At 43.9% G+C, this 17,991-nt stretch overlaps 1 protein-coding gene across 2 annotated transcripts in view; it reads right to left on the bottom strand.

Moving 5' to 3' along the window:
• LOC144494771 (choline transporter-like protein 1) overlaps positions 1 to 17,991 on the bottom strand; it is a 92,571-nt gene that overhangs the window by 16,803 nt on the left and 57,777 nt on the right. For both annotated transcript variants that reach the window (XM_078214084.1, XM_078214086.1), the window contains exons 8-12: positions 16,271 to 16,404; positions 13,518 to 13,704; positions 12,106 to 12,271; positions 598 to 754; positions 387 to 470 (exon numbers count right to left, since the gene is read on the bottom strand). In XM_078214084.1, coding sequence (XP_078070210.1) covers positions 387 to 470; positions 598 to 754; positions 12,106 to 12,271; positions 13,518 to 13,704; positions 16,271 to 16,404 — 728 coding nt within the window. The remainder of the gene's footprint in view (positions 1 to 386; positions 471 to 597; positions 755 to 12,105; positions 12,272 to 13,517; positions 13,705 to 16,270; positions 16,405 to 17,991) is intronic.

Below are 17,991 nucleotides of genomic sequence, written 5' to 3'. Positions count from 1 at the left end.
AGTTGCTGTGCTGGGATGTGCTCAAAGACAATTAATACCTGTCAACTGTTTTGCTTAACTGTGATAATGTAACTGATTTGAAATGAGGGAGAACTGTGATCATGTGATTAAAACGTGGACCAATCCAATCATATCCAGTAAGCTAAAGACCATTAAAGTATATTAAATCCGGATGTATACATCTGTGGCAGGAGGCACGGCCATATAATGACACAGACAGAAGACTAGAATAGATACACATCTACTCAATAAAATTGCAGTACAATGCCAAATATACTTCAGATAAGAGTTGTACGCTTTTCAGAGTAACAGGCTGTTAAAACGGCTTATGTTTAGAGATCTGACTGTAAAAGTTGAATATTCGTGAAAAATGAATAAAAACATACCCTATTAAGATACGTCAGGCACTTCTCTAAACACCAGAGGCAGCATATACAAGCCTTCAGCATGCATTTTGCAACAGCATTTTCCTAAATGAAAACAAAAAGCCATTAGAGATTCTTCTGTTAATACAACTATTGGTTTCAAATATGATCAGTTGTGGTAAGGTAACGTTGAATTGAAAAAAATTCTACAGGTGCCATAAACAACTTTTACCTTGCCTTTGAGCTGGTTGTGGACATACATGAGGATCAGCCGCGGGATCTTTACTAAAGTGATAATGAAGGAGCCTTTGGCCACTGTTCCTAGATGGTATTTAATCAGTCGACATATAGATGAAAGAATCGGAGTTGCTGGCAAGTCACTCTTGATCCTGCACAAATGGGGATAAAGGCAGCAATTGGAAATTGGTGTCTGATCGTATTAAGAGGGCAAGCATTGCGTCTCAAACATTCTCACGTGCTATAGTGTACATCCAACTGGGACAGAACTTTCCTGGACATTTCCTGCAGCAGCATTCAAGGCTTCAGATCACTTGGGTTGAAGTCACTTACCGTCAGAAAGTAGTCCCTACAGAAAACCTTTTAAATACATTTAAAGTTTAGGAGAACTCAGAATAACTTTGCCGATACAGCAAAGCTCTTACTTGTAGATTCTTTCTCTACACCCTAGCTATGACTGGAACGCTACAGTCTGTACTCTCTCCTATCCTTCTCAATAAACAATATGCTTTGTCCGTATAGCATGCAAGAAACAATACTTTTCACTATACAAATACATGTGATAATAATAAATCAAATCAAAGTAGATGGGAATGATTTTGCATGGCTCTCAGTTTCTCCTCAAATACAGCTTAAGATCAAACAGTGCTTTCAATGGCAGTCCAGACATGGGGCGGGATCCTCTGGTCTCACACATCCTGCCACCGCTGCCTGCGAGAATAGTGAATTTAGCACTCAGTCAAAATCCCACTCACCGCAGTGGGGCAGGAGAATCCCAGCCACGGGCGATGCCGGAGAATTACTTCCATTGCAAGTAGATTTGCACCCTCAACCATGCAGCCACATGAAAGAGGTCCCTCAGCCCATCGCTTGGAGCTACGTCCCAATCGGAACTACTTCCCATTGAAAAACGCTTGCATCACTGGTATAACATTATGATACAAGGTTAAATGGGAGACTCTGTGCTAACTGTTTGTACAGTGTTACAGCTGCCAAGCACATTCCAAATCAAACTGGAGCAGTGACTCAATTCTGGCAAATACCCAAAACCATGAGGGATACATTAAATCTGTCCTTGCCCGCTAATTGGTGTAGAACTTAGTAGAGCCTGTCCCAATGAGACATCAGTGCTGCAGGTAGGCAGATGTAGGCATTGAAAGGTATCATTTTGGAAAACACTACCCAAGAAGTGCCAAGCAATTAAACTACAAACTCTCCTGGCCAACATTCATCTCTCAATCACCGCCAAAAAGAACAGATCACCTGATTATCATATTGCTATTTGTGGGATTGTGCTAAGTGCAAACTTGTTGCTGCGTTTCCTACATGATAACAGCGTGTACATTTCAAAAGGATTTGATTGGCTGTAGAGCACTTTCGGCATTCTGAGGGCGGGTAAACGCGCTATATACATGCAGGTATTTCTTTCTAAAGTGCATTATAAAGGGAAAGCTGTTAAATATATATGGAAAGCAAACCAGCCAGTGACAATCTGCAACAATGTTTGGGGAGGCGATAACCTAGTGGTATTATCACGAGACTATTAATCCAAAAACTCAGCTGATCTTCTGGGGGCCCAGGTTCGAATCCCGGGTTCGAATCCCACCACGGCACATGGAATTTGAATTCAATAAAAAATATCTGGAATTAAGAATCTACTGATGACCCATGAAACCATTGTCGATTGTCGGAAAAACCCATCTGGTTCACTGATGTCCTTTAGGGAAGGAAATCTGCCGTCCTTGCCCGGTCTGGCCTACATGTGACTCCAGAGCCACAACAATGTGGTTGACTCCCAACTGCCCTCTGAAATGGCCTAGCAAATCACTCAGTTCCAAGGAACTCGAACTGCTTGCCCGCCAGTGTTGTGAAGTTGCAGCATTTACTTATTTAATAGTCACAAGTAGGCTTACATTAACACTGCAATGAAGTTAAAAGTTACTGTGAAAATGTCCCAGTCGCCACACTCCCACGCCTGTTCGGGTACACTGAACAAGAATTTAGCATGGCCAATACACCGAACCAGCATGTCTTTCGGACTCCCAGAGGAAACCCACGCAGACACGGGGAGAACGTGCAGACTCCACACAGCCAGGAATCGAACCCAGGTCCCTGGCGCTGTGAGGCAGCAGTGCTAACTGCAGTGCTAACCACTGTGCCACCGGTGGATATGCACTAGCTTTCAACCAAATCCACAACGACATAATGTAAATATGCTCCCAATGCTAATCTCCAAATCATTTCATTCAAATTCAGCAAGAAAACACCTCTGAGGTTAAAATAACTAGAATCATGCACAGGAGAAAAGTTTTGGATTTGCTCCAAAAACAATGTTGAGCAAAGGTAAAACTGCGCATAAAGCATTTAAATCTCAGTTTATTCATAAATAAAGCCCACAGACATTTCCAGCAAGCTGCTTTGAATCTGCAGAAATGGCTGCCAGCAAGGCTAGTTTAACAACTTACTTACTGGAAAGGAATCTTGCTTTACGCAAAATCTCCCTAGCCAAGCCAAAATATAAACACACACGAAAGGCAATGTGTAATCTTGCTTTCACGGACCTGGGTTCGATTCCCGGCTGTGCGGAGTCGGCACGTTCTCCCCGTGTCTGCGTGGGTTTCCGCTGGGAGTCCGAAAGACATGCTGGTTAGGTGTATTGGCCATGCTAAATTCTTGTTCAGGGTGTGGTGGGAAACAAAGGCACCCAACATTCGAAACTGGGCTAACCTACTGAGTTGAAAGACCTGCTAGGCTGCCCTGCCAACTAGTCAGCCCACAAATCGCACCTGAAAAATGCCAAGGCGCCAGGCTTTGCATCCACAAACACTTCCATTCTCTCTTCATGATGCGGAGATGCCGGCATTGGACTGGGGTGGACACAGTAAGAAGTCTCACAACACCAGGTTAAAGTCCAGTAGGGTTATTTGGAATCACGAGCTTTCAGAGCTCGGTGAGTCACCCGAGGAAGGAGCAGCGCTCTGAAAGCTCGCGATTCCAACAAAACTGTTGGACTTTAACCTGGTGTTGTGAGACTTCTTACTGTTCTCTCTTCAATTCGTCTTCCGAAACTGTTAGAAGGTGCAAAACCTCGATAAGCCAGTCATCACTGTCAGTGTGGCAGAATCCAAAATGCCACACTGACACACACAAACATGGAAAAGACCATTTTGCACAAAGAGTACTGCAACGTTTTAAAAAACACTCCAAATTCAAATGTGGAAATGAAAGGAACCTGAGGGAAAGAATTCATTTCCGGTGATTCTCAAAATGTATCAACCACAATCATTCGTAACTCAAAACAACAAATAAACCTAACTGGCGGTCTTTTAATTTTTCCCTTCTGAATTGTATTAAATTATCAGAGCAATGTCCATAGTACGTGGCAGCTTCTCTGCAGATATGGAATAGATGATTTTGCCTTCATAGTCTAATAAATACTTTCACTGGCTATTTGTCTTACAGGCCTTAATCAGAATAAGCACAAAGTTTTGCAAAGAAAATCTTCTAAAATGGTACCAAACAGTTAGGGGAGCTGATGGTCTAGTGGGATTATCGCTAGACTATTAATCCAGAAACTCAGCTAATGTTCTGGGAACCCGGGTTTGAATCCCGCCACAGCCTTTGGTAGAATTTGAATTCAATATTTTTTTAAAATCTGGAATTAAGAATCTATTGATGACCATGAAACCATTGTCAATTGTCGGAAAAGCCCATCTGGTTCACTATTGTCCTTTAGGGAAGGAAATCTGCTGTCCTTTCCCGGTCTGGTCTACATGTGACTCCAGACCCACAGCAATGTGGTTCACTCTCAACTGCCCTCCAAGGGCAATTAAGGATGGACAATAAATGCTGGCCCAGCCAGCGACGCCCCGGTCCTAGGAATGAATGAAAAAAAAAACACCTTCAAAAGTGTTTCAATTTTAATTCTTGCAATTGGTGTCGTACCAGGTTTAGTTGTATTTAGTTTCCCAATGGCTAGTGCTGTGTGTGGTGTTAAGATAAGTCACGAGGGTACCGAGTCACAGAGCAATACAGCAATTCGGCCTAACCGGTCCATGCGACCATGGTGCCCTCCCAGCTAGTCCCAATTGCCTACATTTGACCCATATCCCTCTAATCCTTTCCCATCCACGTACTTATCCAAATGCTTTTTAAATGTTGCTGTTGTACATGCCTCGACCACTTTCTCTGGCAGCTCATTCCATATACACATCACCCTGTGTGTGAAGAAATTGCCTCTCGGGTCCCTTTTAAGTCTTTTCCATCTCACCAAGAGAAATTCAACTGAAGTTACATGACAAAAGTATTGATGTGTATATGAGCATAGATCATTGAAGGTGGCAGGACAGGTGGAGAGAGCAGTTAATAAAGCACATAACATTCTAGGTTGTATTAATAGGGACAGAATACAAGAGCAAGGAGGTCATGCTGAACTCACACAAGACACTATGAGACACCAGCTGGAATATTTTGTACAGTTCTGAGCTCCACACTGTAAGAAAGATGTGAATGCAATCAAGAGAGTGCAGAAGAGATTTACAAGAATGGTTCCAGGGATGAGAAACTTCAGTTATGAGGATAGATGGGAGAGATTGGGACTGTTCTCCTTGGAGAGAAGATTGGAGAGGAGATTCGATAGAGATGTTCAAAATCATGAAAGGGCTGAACAGAGTAGATACAGAGAAAATGCTCCCAATCCTAATCAAGAATGAGAGGGATACAGATTTGAAGTAATTTCCAAAAGAAGTACATGTGATGTGAGAGAAAGCTTTTTCACACAGCAAGTGGTTCAGGTCCGGAACGCACTGCCTGGAAGCGTCGTGGAGCCAGCTTGAGTCAAGGGCATTAGATGATTCATAGAATCTACAGTGCAGAAGGAGGCCATTTGGCCCATAGAGCCTGCACCGACCACAATCCCACTCAGGTGCCATCCCCGTAACCCCACATATTTACCCTCCTAATCCCCCTGACACTAAGGGCAATTTAGCATGGCCAATCAACCTCACCCGCACATCTCTGGACTGCGGGAGGAAACTGGAGGAAACCCACGCAAACACAGGGAGAATGTGCAAACTCCACACAAACACAGTCACCCGAGGCCGGAATTGAACCTGGATCCCTGGCGCTGTGAGGCAGCAGTGCTAACCACTGTGCCAACGTACCGCCTAACAGAATAGAAATCTGCAGGGGTATGGGGAAAAAGCAAGGGAATGGCACTAAGTCAAAGTACTCATTTGGCGAGCCAGCGTTGACACGATGGACCAAATGGCCTCCTTCCGCAATGCAACAATTCTGTACTTGAGTGAACATGCTCCGTAGAGGATAGGAGACAAATTCTCAATATTTGAATTAAATCTTTGCTGTGGCGAATTCTGGAAGTTTGAGTGTAAAAGGAAATGATGATAATTGACCAACAAGGCAATCAGCAACTATTCCTGTTTGCTCCCCAAGCCTCAAATCAGCACCAACGCAAGCACACAAAATATCCATATCCACGACTGCCCAAGAGATCGCTAACAAAGTATATTAAATGGTAAAATAAAATATAGAAATTCAAATGTGGAAATAAAAGATAAATCTTAAAGCTATGAGAAACACACTTATTAAACTTAAAGGTTCTATTTTCCAAAAATGTCTCAATTCATTAATAAAACGTAGAGGACTCTGAAATCTCTCTCTCGAACTTTGCAACAACTTGGGAACTGACTTTGCATAAGCCCAACATCATAAAGTCGCACGAGGCATCACTGACCATGTTTCTCACCTCACATTGGCTTCTGTTTTTTTTTATTCATACATGGTTCATGGGCATCACTGGCTGGCCAGCATTTATTACCCATTCCAAGTTGCTTGCTAGGACATTTCAGAGGGCAGTTGAGAGTCAACCACATTGCTGTGGCTCTGGAGTCACATGTAGGCCAGACCGGGTAAGGACAGCAGATTTATTTCCCTAAAAGGACATTAGTGAACCAGATGGGTATTTCCGACAATCGGCAATGGTTTCATGATCATCAGCAAATTCTTAATTCCAGATATTTTTTTACTGAATTCAAATCCCACCACCTGCCCTGGCGGGATTTGAACCCATGCCCCCAGAACATTTGCTGAGTTTCTGGATTAATAGTCTCACGATTATCCCACTAGGCCATCACATCCCCATAGTGCAAATCACTTTAAATCTGTGCCCTCTCGTGCTTGATCCTTTTACAAGTGACTGGGCTGGCACTGGAGGGCACAGCGGAAAGTATATCAGTCATAATCGAATGGCGGAGCGGACTCGATGGGCTGAGTGGCCTAATTCTGCTCCTATATCTGATGGTTTTATGGGACAAAATACACTTTCTACTTACGCTTAAATTATAAAAAGCACAGGGCGCGTTGCAGGAAATCTAGAAAAAGGAAGATTCATTGCCCTTCCAGAAATTAATGAGCCAATCTTGTACACTGGAAAGAGAAAATCGCTTCGGAATTAGTCTGAATGAACAAAAGCTCAAACGAAGATTTGTGGCAGTGTGCGCTTAGCTTTCTCTGAACCAATATCACAATACCACCACCAGGTGGTGCTTTGAATGTAAAGTCTAATCTCTGTTATTGTATCAATAATCAGTTTAGACAATTAGATTGATCTTGCTGAGATTACCATTAACATATCATTTACTTCAGGGCTAGATTCGGGTTATGCTCTTAATTGGAGTCTCAACTTCTCTATCAACCAAAGTGTTCTGGTTACATTTGGCAGCAATTTAGTTAAATAAGCGCCCTTTCCTCAGAAGCACAACACTGCTTTTCATATTACCTCCCTGAAGTACAGATGTTTATTATTGAAGTGCTTGGACAGAGATTAGAACATGCAACATTAGAATCATAGAATCCCTACAGTGCAGGAGGCTGCCATTCTGCCCATCGGGCCTGCATCGATAACAATCCCACCCAGGCCCTATCCCCAGAACCCCACGTATTTACCTTGCTAATCTCCCTGACACTAAGGGGCAATTTGCCATGGCCAATCAACTTAACCCGTACATCTTTTGGACTGTGGGAGGAAACCTACGCAGACACGGGGAGAATGTGCAAACTCCACAGGGATGGTCACCCGAGACCGGAATCGAACCCAGGTCCTTGGTACTATGAGGCATCACTGCTAACCACTGTGCCACCGTGCCAGTTACAAAGTGGCACAACAAAATACATTTCCCTGCATCAGTATCATTCTGTTTAACACTATAGATCACAAGTTACACGGAGAAACATTGCTCATCGGAAGTACCAACTTTCCATGATATGGTGGCACAGTGGTTAGCGCTGCTGCCTCACAGTGTCAAGGACCTGGATTCGATTCTGGCCTTGGGTCACTATCTGTGTGAAGTTTGCACGTTCTCCCCATGTCTGTGTGGGTTTCCTCCAGGTAGGGTGTTCCAGTTTCTTCCCACAGTCCAAAGATGTGCGGGTTAGGTTGATTGGCCATGATAAATTGCCCCTTAATATCAGGGGGACTAGGAGGGTAAATATGTGGGAGTTAAGGGGATAGGACTTGGGTGCAGGCTCGATGAGCTGAATGGTCTCCTTCTGCACTGCTGGGACTGTATGAATTAATTCTTCTGGATCAATCAAATCAGTTACACAGCCGAAAAATAGTTAGGACCTCTCGAGAGCTGTTATGTAATACACAGCAAGGAACATAGGATTTACTAGGATGACATCAAAACTAGGGGGGGGGGGGTTTATAAAGGTTTACAAGGATTATGTCAGAATTAAAGATTATAACTATTGGGAGAGGTTGAAAGGACTGAGGGTCACTTGTAAAAAAAAAAAAGACCAAGGGACGACCAACATAGATCCTTAAAATTAAGAAGGGGATCAGTAGGGCGAACATAGAAATGTCTTTCAATTTTAGTCCAAAACTAGGGGGTTACATTCACAAAGGCAGTCACAAATAAATACAATAAAGAAGTCAGTAGCTTCTTTACACAGAGAATGGTTGGAATGTTAAACTGGCTACTGTCTGGAGTAACTGATATGAACAGCATAGATGCGTTCATGGGGGTGCTAGATAAATGCGAAGGAATAAAAATACATGTAGATAGGGTGATATGAACTAGGGGTGAGAGGAGACTCATGGAGTATAAACAGAGGCAGAGACCCATTGGGTTAAATGGTCAGTTTTCAAACATATAGTTATCAGGATAGATACATTTCTCTGCAGCCAAGAGTATGAGGCCCAATAACTGTGTTGCCTGTCTGCTGGCCTTCAGGTTGATAACATAACCGGGAACCAGGCTGAGTATAGAAGATTCCCAGGGGAGGTGAAAAAGCAAATATAGGGATTTTGGAAAAAACCTGGCAGCAAACATAAAAGGGAACCCTAAAGTCTTCTATAGACATATAAACAATAAATGGTGTTAAGAGGAGTAGGGCCAATTAGTAACCCAAAAAAGGGGATTTACATGTGGATGGAGACAGAGGGCATAGTCGAGAGATTAAATGAACACTTCACATCAAGCCTTTTCTGAGGAAGATGATGTTACCCAGGTAATGGTGAAAGGGGAGGTCATTCAAACACAAAGTGCTTAGAATTGATAAGGGGGTACTGGATAGGTTGCACTTAAAGTGGATAAGACACCAGGACCAGATGGCATGCATCCAAGGATATTGAGGGAGGCGAGAGTAGAAATTGGATAGACCATAATTTTACAGTCCTCCTCACACCCAGGGGTGATGCAATGGGACAAGTGATACAGCCTTGTTCAAAGATTGGAGTAATGATAGGCCCAGCAACTAGTGGCACAGTGGTTAGCACTGCTGCCTCTCAGCGCCAGGGTTCAATTCTGACCATGGGTGTGGAGTTTACACGTTCTCCCCATGTCTGTGTGGGTTTCCTGCGTGTGCTCTGATTTCCTCCCACACTCCAAAGATATGCAGGTTAGGTTGATTGGTCATGATAAATTGCCCCTTCATGTCAGGGGGATTAGAAGAGTAAATACATGCAGTTATGGGGATAGGGCCTGGGTGGGATTGTTGTTGGTACAGGCTCGATGGGCCGAATAGTCTCCCTCTGCACTGTAGGGATTCTACGGATTCTATGAACTACAGGTCAGTCGGTTTTAAGGTCGGTGGTAGGGAAACTTCTAGAAACAATAATAGTAATAATAATTTTGGACAACATTAAAAGTCATGAACAAACGTGGGTTAATTGAGAGCCAGCATGGATTTCTGAAGGAAAAGTTGTGTTTAACTAACCTTAGACTTGTGTGTTTGAAGAGGTAACAGGGGGTTGTTGAGGGTAACACCGTTCAGGTGATGTACATGGACTGCTGAAGAGGACAATACAGTGCCGCACTACAGAATTGAGAGCCAAGTTATAGCTAATGGAATAAAAGGGGGAGCAGATGAAATCGGATACAGACTGGGGTGGGAGGAGGATCATCCGCAGTATCAGCATCTACAATACTTTCCGTTTACTATTAGGGATATGAAATTGTTTGAATGACAGGAAACAAGAGAGTCGTGGTTAATGGATGTTTTGTGGGCTGGAGGGAGGCTTGCAGTGGAGTTCCCCAGAGGTCAATGTCGTGGGGCTTGCTTTTCCTGAGATATATTTAATGATTTAGACCTTCGGGTAGAAGGCACAGTTTCAAAGTTTGTGGATAGTATGAAAGCTGAAAGCATTGTGAACTGTGAGTACCGTCGTATAGAACTTCAAAGAGATGTAAACAAGTCAGTGAAATGGGCAGACATAGACATATAAACATAGAAGATAGGAGCAGGAGGAGGCCATTCGGCCCTTTGAGTCTGCTCCGTCATTCACCACGATCATGGCTGATTGTCCAACTTAGTCGCCTCAGCTAGAGCATTGCATCAAGATACAAGGGTGCAGCATTTTACAAAAGGTGTCAAGGCATTGGAGACAGTGCAGAAAATACTCACAATTTTCACAAACACCGTGGGGTGGCACAGTGGCACAGAGTTTAGCACTGCTGCCTCACAGCGCCAGGGACCCAGGTTCAATTCCAGCCTCGGGTCACTGTCTGTGTGGAGCTTGCACTTTCTCTCCCATGTCTGCGTGGGTTTCCTCCGGGTGCTCCAGCTTCCTCCCACAGCCCAAAGATGTGTGGGATGGATGGATTGGCCATTCTAAATTGACCCTAGTGTCAAGGGGATTAGCAGGGTAAATGAGGGTTCTGGGGATAGGGCCAGGGTGGGATTGTGGTCAGTGCAGACTCGATGGGCCTCCTTCTGCACTGTAGGGATTCTATGATTCTAATAGTAATAATAATTCAGATTGAGGAGCTTCAGTTATGATGGTAGATCTGAGAAGCTGAATCTATTTGACAGAGGTATTCAAAAATCAAGAGGAGTCTGGACAGAGTAGATGGAGCAAAACCGTTCCCACTCATGAAAGAGTTAAGAAATAGTGGGCACAGATTTAAAATAAATGGCAAAAGAAGCTAAAGCAATGAGAAAAATACTTTCTCGCACCAAGTGGTTCGGGGTCTGGATTGCGCTGCCTGAGTGCGTGTGGTGGAGGCAGGGACAATTGAGGCATTCAAACGGGGAATTAAACCATTATCTGAAAAGGAAGAATGTGCAAGGAAAAGGCAGGAGAACTGCAAAGGCACTAAGCTCATTCGGAGAGCCGGTGCAGATACAATGGGCCAAATGGCCTCCTTCTGCGCTTTAACAATTTTGTGAATTTGATTCTGTGAAACACACTTGTAGGATTCTGCAAATGGGACATGAACGATATAATAAACTGTTACTGCTCCAAAGCATCAAGATGTTAAATGTCCTCTGACAGCACCTTTCAAACCCACAAACTCTACCACCTAGAAGGGCAGGGGCAGATGATGTCTGGGAACACCACCACCTGCAAGCTCGCTGTCAAGTCATCCTGACTTGGAACTATATCAGGTGAACTATTTACAGGCGATGGCCTAGTGGCATTATCACTAGACTATTAATCCAGAAACTCAGCTAATATCCTGGGTTGGAATCCGATCACGGCAGATAGTGGAATTTGAATTCAATAAAAAATAAAATCTGGAATTAAAAATCTACTGATGACCATGAAACCATTGTTGATTGTCGGAAAGACCCATCTGGTTCACTAATGTCCTTTAGGGAAGGAAATCTGCCATCCTTACTTGATCTGGCCTACATGTGACTCCAGAGCCACAACAATGTGGTTGACTCTCAACTGCCCTCTGAAATGGCCTAGCAAGCCACTCAGTTCCAAGGGTAACTTGGGATGGGCAATAAGTGCTGACCCAGCCAGCGACGCCCATGTCCCATGAATGATTTTTTTTTTTATCACCGGTTTCTTCACTGTCACAAGGTCAAAATCCTGGAACTCCCTCCCTAACAGCACTGTACCTACACCACATGGACTGCAAAGGTCAAGGCAACGGCAATTAATGATCAGCAATAAATGCAGTGATGCCTACATCCTGTGAAAGAATAAAATTAATGCAATTATAAGTTAGGTAATTCCCCAAAAACATCATACCGTGTGAAATAGTAGGTTACTACAGCTCCAGCCACGGTCATCTGTTGACAGGCCAATATGAATTCACTAATCCAGATCAGGCCAACAAGATGATAAATCCATGTATACTGCAAGGGGCCAGACATCCGAAACTCAACATTTCCATCGGTATTTTTTGAAGGATATCCTACAGGAAGCGACAAAAAAAATCAAAGATGCGCATCTAGGAAAAATATAAAAATCAAATGCTTGGCCACTGACTAACCGCAATGCGATAATTTGTTTTTTTACGTGAAGGAAAGACAGGCATCCATTTAGCCTTTTGCATTAGCACTGGACATTTCAGAGTGCTTTACAGGCAATGGAGTACTTCTGGAGTGCAGCCACTGTCGTAACAGTGGGATGCAACAGCTAATATGAACACAGCAAACTTCAATAAACGACAATGTGGGGAGTGCGCGTGGGGGGGAGGGGGTTGGAGAAGGGGGGGGAGGGGGTTGGAGAAGGGGGTGTGCGTGTATGGGAGTCTGCCTCTGTGCGCACTCACACGCACAGAGATAATCGTCATCACGATAATGTGAAGGCAGTAAAACAAGTAATAGCATACATATTATTCCTTGACACTGTAATCGATACATTCAAAGATCAAGTTTGTAGTCACACAAACATAGAAAATAGAAGCAGGAGTGGGCCATTCAGCCCTTCGAGTCTGCTGTGCCATTCATCTTGATCATGGGTGACCAGAATTATTATCCTGATGCCTCTCGTCCCCATATTCCTTGATTTCTTCAGCCCCAAGAGCTATATCTAATTTCTTCTTGAAATCACACAATGTTTTGGCCTCAACTGCTTTCTGTGGCAGCGAATTCCACAGGTCCACCACTCTCTGGGTGAAGAAATTTCTCCTCACCTCAGTCCTAAAAGGTTTACTCCTTGTCCTCAAACTATGGCCCCTAGATCTGGACTCCCCTGCCATTGGGAACATTCTTTCTGAATCTACCCTGTCTAACCCTGTTAGAATTTCATAAGTTTCTATGAGATCCCCTCTCACTCTTCCAAACTCCAATGAATATAATCCTAACCGACTTAGTCTCTCCTCATATGACAGACCTGACACACAAGTTTCAACATCATTGAACTTTAATACTCTCTTGGTTTCAGAGATGCATAGTAATTAATTACTGGCCTCGTTTCATCTCGACTATGGTCTATACTTTGCGTTTTGGTAAGGAGGTAATTCTATCATTTCTCAGAGGCTGTAAATCTAAAGGATAGAAAAATATTCCTAACACGTTTAATGACCTGCACCAAGATTTTCAAAACACTCCCCTTAAATATGGGATTAAAAAAGCAGGTGGAAAAAAAACATTGTGAGACTAATGTTTGTCAAAGCTAGCTGAAGAAAGGTAAATTACACAGATGCATTGACATACCTGCCGTGCCCAATAAAAGTAAGACTGCAACCCAATAGACCCAGAATAACGCCAAGGCTATGAAAGTCCAGAGTGGCTGCAAGACGAGAAGTGGCATTGCAACGAACACTTTCCCCGCCACATGGAATAAGGCAATCGTAAGAGCCACTCGCTTCCTCATTATTAGCATCAACAACAGTAAAATGACCTGCAAAATAAAATGTTCAGACATTACTTTCCTTCCATCACATTTTTAGATATCAGAAGCAGTTACAGCAACCACGATACCTCGGGATTTTTTTTTCCATTCGTGGGACATGGGCATCGCTGGCTGGCCAGCATTTATTGCCCACCCCTAGTTGCCCTTGAGAAACAGTGCATTGCTCCAGTGTGCTAAAAGTTAGTCTGCAACATTGTTCAGATTCTTTTTCAAATGAAGTTGGGCAAATACTTCTTGGAGGGATATCTTCAATGTTTGATTGTGGAGACTTGAGAACTCAGCTGGCTGGCTGAGGAAAGGCGGTGTCGGAAATTAAATAAAAGCAGAACATTTGCCGAACAAAAGGGGCTTCTCAGATGACAAAGAAAACAGCAAATGTGAACATACACTTTTACAAATTAAGTTGGTTGTTTTAATGACATCAAAACTGCTTTCACGCAACTGTCTCTCTCACAGGCGATTGCACGTCGGAACTTTCCTGGCTAGTCACGTGTATTGTGACAGAAAACCAGACGTCCATTCAGTGCCTCCCGCTCACTTTCTCTGGCAGCTTCCCGATGGTGCACCATTTCATTTCCTAAGCCAAGCTTCAAGCTCCATTCTAACCATTTTGGAGATCATCTGTCTTCACCACTGCACACTTCAGTGGCATGCCTGCTTCGCCCTTTTCATCCCCAGACTTAATTACCCCAACATTACGTCTGCCAACTTTCCATGTATAACTCTTTACACAACATGCCCTTGTCGACCTTCATCGATTTCCTTCCTCCACCACACCCACCCCCCAACTCATACATATCTTTGCCCTCAAATGCTGGTCCCCCAGTCACCTCTTGCCCATCTGAAAAGACTTTGTCATACAGAATTGCACATGCCATTTTCCTTCCAACTCTGGCCTTCCTTTGCTACACTTGACCCACATGCAACCACACATGGTTCCTCTCTCAACTTTTTGCCAACATACTGCAGACTGCAAGTTGCTGCAAGTACTACAATACACATTTATTTAATTAAACAGATCCTGGTTCGTTCGATTGTGACAATCATGCTAACAGGAAAGCAAATATAGATCATAACACTAAATTTAACATGGACGTGAGAATTAAAACATGCTGCAATCATTACATTTGATTGGGCTCTCTTACAAATAACGAAAGAAGCAATATTCATTCACGATTACCATCTACATTATGCAACAGATTTTACCCTGCAAGATCTCACTGTCGGCCAGATTATTTACTTATTTGTGTCACAAGTAAGCTTACATTAATACTCCCATGAAGTTATTGTGAAAATCCCCTAGTCGCCACACTCCAGCGCCTGTTTGGGTACACCGAGGGAGAATTTAGCATGGCCAATATACCTAACCAGCACATCTTTGGAATGTGGGAGGAAACCGGAGCACCCGGAGGAAACACATGCAGACACAGGTAGAACATGGAGACTCCGCACAGACAGTGACCCAAGCCGGGAATCGAACCTGGGTCCCTGGCGCTGTGAGGCAGCAGCGCTAACCACTTCAAGATGCAACAAGTTAGGAGACAGTTCTGGAAGGCTATGGGTGATCCCAAAGCCATCACAATAATGTTCACAGAACATATGAAAATTCTTTCCCTACGGTAGCTTGCTAACAGATATGATCTTCAAGGATGGAGCCATCAGGTAAACGCTTCATTTGTTGCTGCCAAGGAAATATTTTTCTGGACCAGAGTTTACAATGATAACGTCAAGTAGTAAAAAACCATTTGTAGCTGTTTGTAAGGCGAGGAAGGCAACCCACCTCCCCACGCCCCAGCCATTAGTTTCATGCCACCTATACTTCAACCTTGTCCACATGGATTCGAGAGAAAGATATACGCAGATTATTGTCACCAGGCTCTCACTCAAAGTATTGACAGCTCAGGATCAAACCATTCAGCCCAAGAGGTCCATGCTAGCGTTAATGTTCCACACAAGTCTTCTCCCACCCTCTTTAAAATAGCCCCAGCGTATTCCTCTGTTTGTTTCTCCATCAAGCTTACCCCTTGAATGCAGCTATACTTTGCACCTCATGTGGTCACTTCCTCTGGGTGCTCCGGTTTCCTCCCGCAGTCCGAAGACGTGCGGGTTAGATGGATTGGCCATGCTAAATTGCCCCTTTGTGTCGGGGGGGGCTGGCTGGGGTACATTCATAGGGTTATGGGGATAGGGCCTGGGTGGGATTGTGGTCAGTGTAGACTAGAGGGGCTTCCTTCTGCACTGTAGGATTCTAAGTTCCACATTCTAACCGCCAACTAGGTCAAAGAAACATCTCCAGAAATACTTATTGGATTGATCAGTCACTAACTATATTTGTGGCTCTTAGTTATGACCTTGCCTGCAAGATTAAGATATGCCTTCCATATCAAACCTTTTCATAATCCCGAAAACATCTATCAGAATCACCCCTCAGTGTTCTCTTTCCCCAGAGTAGAGAGTTCCAGTCAGTTATAATCCATAGTTTCCCTGCCATTCCAGTATCTACATTTAAAACAGTAACAATCACTCTTAAACACATTTTAGGTGGAGCACTCACCGTGACGACTGTCGCGACAATGGCATACACCAAGAGAGCCTTCACATTATCTTCTGCCACATTATTTTCTATCACACTCTTGTCTTTAGCTGCTTTTTCTGTGGCATATAACCACCAAAGGACAGCTGTACCTCCTGTGCATGGAAAAGGGGAACGTTGGCCGTGAAATGGTCAAAGACAAAACGTTTGAAAACAAAAAGGGAAACTAGAGGAGCGCAGAGATTTCAGCGGAGTGTGGAGCTGGAGGAGGCCACTGAGATAAGGGGAAGGCCAGTCTTTGAGGGATTTGAAAACAGGGGTGAGTATTTTAAATTTGAGGCATTGATGAACTGGAAGCAAAAGCAGCTCTGTGAGCATATGGTCGATGGGACTTGGTGCAAACTGGAATACGGAGATGGTGTTTTGGGGTCATTCAAGTTTAAATTAAGCAATGATGTGGAGATGTCGGCGTTGGACTGGGGTGAGCACAGTAAGAAGTCTCACAACACCAGGTTGAAGTCCAACAGATTTATTTGGAGTCACGAGCTTTCAGAGTGCTGCGCCTTCATTGAGTGAGTGGAGAGGTAGGTTTCATAAACACGGCACACATAGGTACAGGCACAATTGCAAGATAATGGTTGGAATGCGAGTCTTTATGGGTAATCAAGCCTTTACAGGTGCCGACAGTGCGAGTGGAGAGAGGGCTAATCACAGGTTAAAGAGGTGTGAATTGTCTCAAACCAGGACAGTTAGTCATCTGGGCTTGCAAAATCTTACTAACTGTCCTGGTTTGAGACAATTTACACCTCTTTAACCTGTGATTATCCCTCGCACTACTGGCACTGTTTGCACCTGTAAAGACTTGCATTCCAACCATTATCTTGCAATTGAGTCTGTGCCTATATATGCCCTGTTTGTGAACCCAACTCTCCACTCACCTGATGAAGGAGCAGCACTCCGAAAGCTCGTGATACCAAATAAACCCACTGAACTTTAATCTGGTGTTGTGAGACTTCTTACTGTAAATTAAACGAAGCATGGGAGGATAAGCAAGGGGGCATTGAAATACTTCAGTCAGGAAGTGACAACTGCACGAAGAAGGGTTACAACAGCAGAAAAGGTTGAGGACGGAGCAGGGACAGGTGATGCTAGAGGTGATAATAAGCAGTCTCTGTGTTGGACTGGATACAGTGTTAGAGGCTGAACGCAAAGTCAAAGTGCATGCGGTGGTTGAGTGTGAGAAATTATCATGGATATTGTCTACCGAAGGAGACAGAATAGGTAGGGAGAGAGCGGAACTCATAACGGGGACTGAAGATAATGGCCAGAATTTTACCAGCATGCCCAGCTGATGGAGTGGTAAATCTGACTGACATCAGTGTGTATGTGGAAACTAAACCACGGAGCGATTCTCCCAAAAAAATTCTAAGTGCCGAATTCACGTCAAAACTGGAGTAAATCCCACCTATTTTTTTAAGCAGGATTTTCAGAATAGCTCTCCCACTCTGAGCACTGCAGATTGTTCTAGCAAGATTCAGACTGAAAATCTGTGGATGGAGCCTATTCCCACTGGAGAGGCCGGCAGCACAGTGCTGAGCGGGCCACTGCGCATGCGCAGTAGCCCCGCACTGCCGACCTCCCGGTCGCTGCTAGAGCAGCATAGCGGGTTGGGAGAATCGCCCCCCCCATGTCTTTGGATGACGTCACCAAGGGTTAACATCCTGGTAAGAACAAAAAAAAGA

Source organism: Mustelus asterias, chromosome 6 (genome assembly GCF_964213995.1).
Source record: "Mustelus asterias chromosome 6, sMusAst1.hap1.1, whole genome shotgun sequence".
Classification (NCBI taxonomy): domain Eukaryota; kingdom Metazoa; phylum Chordata; class Chondrichthyes; order Carcharhiniformes; family Triakidae; genus Mustelus; species Mustelus asterias.
This window is presented reverse-complemented; position numbering and strand designations above follow the sequence as displayed.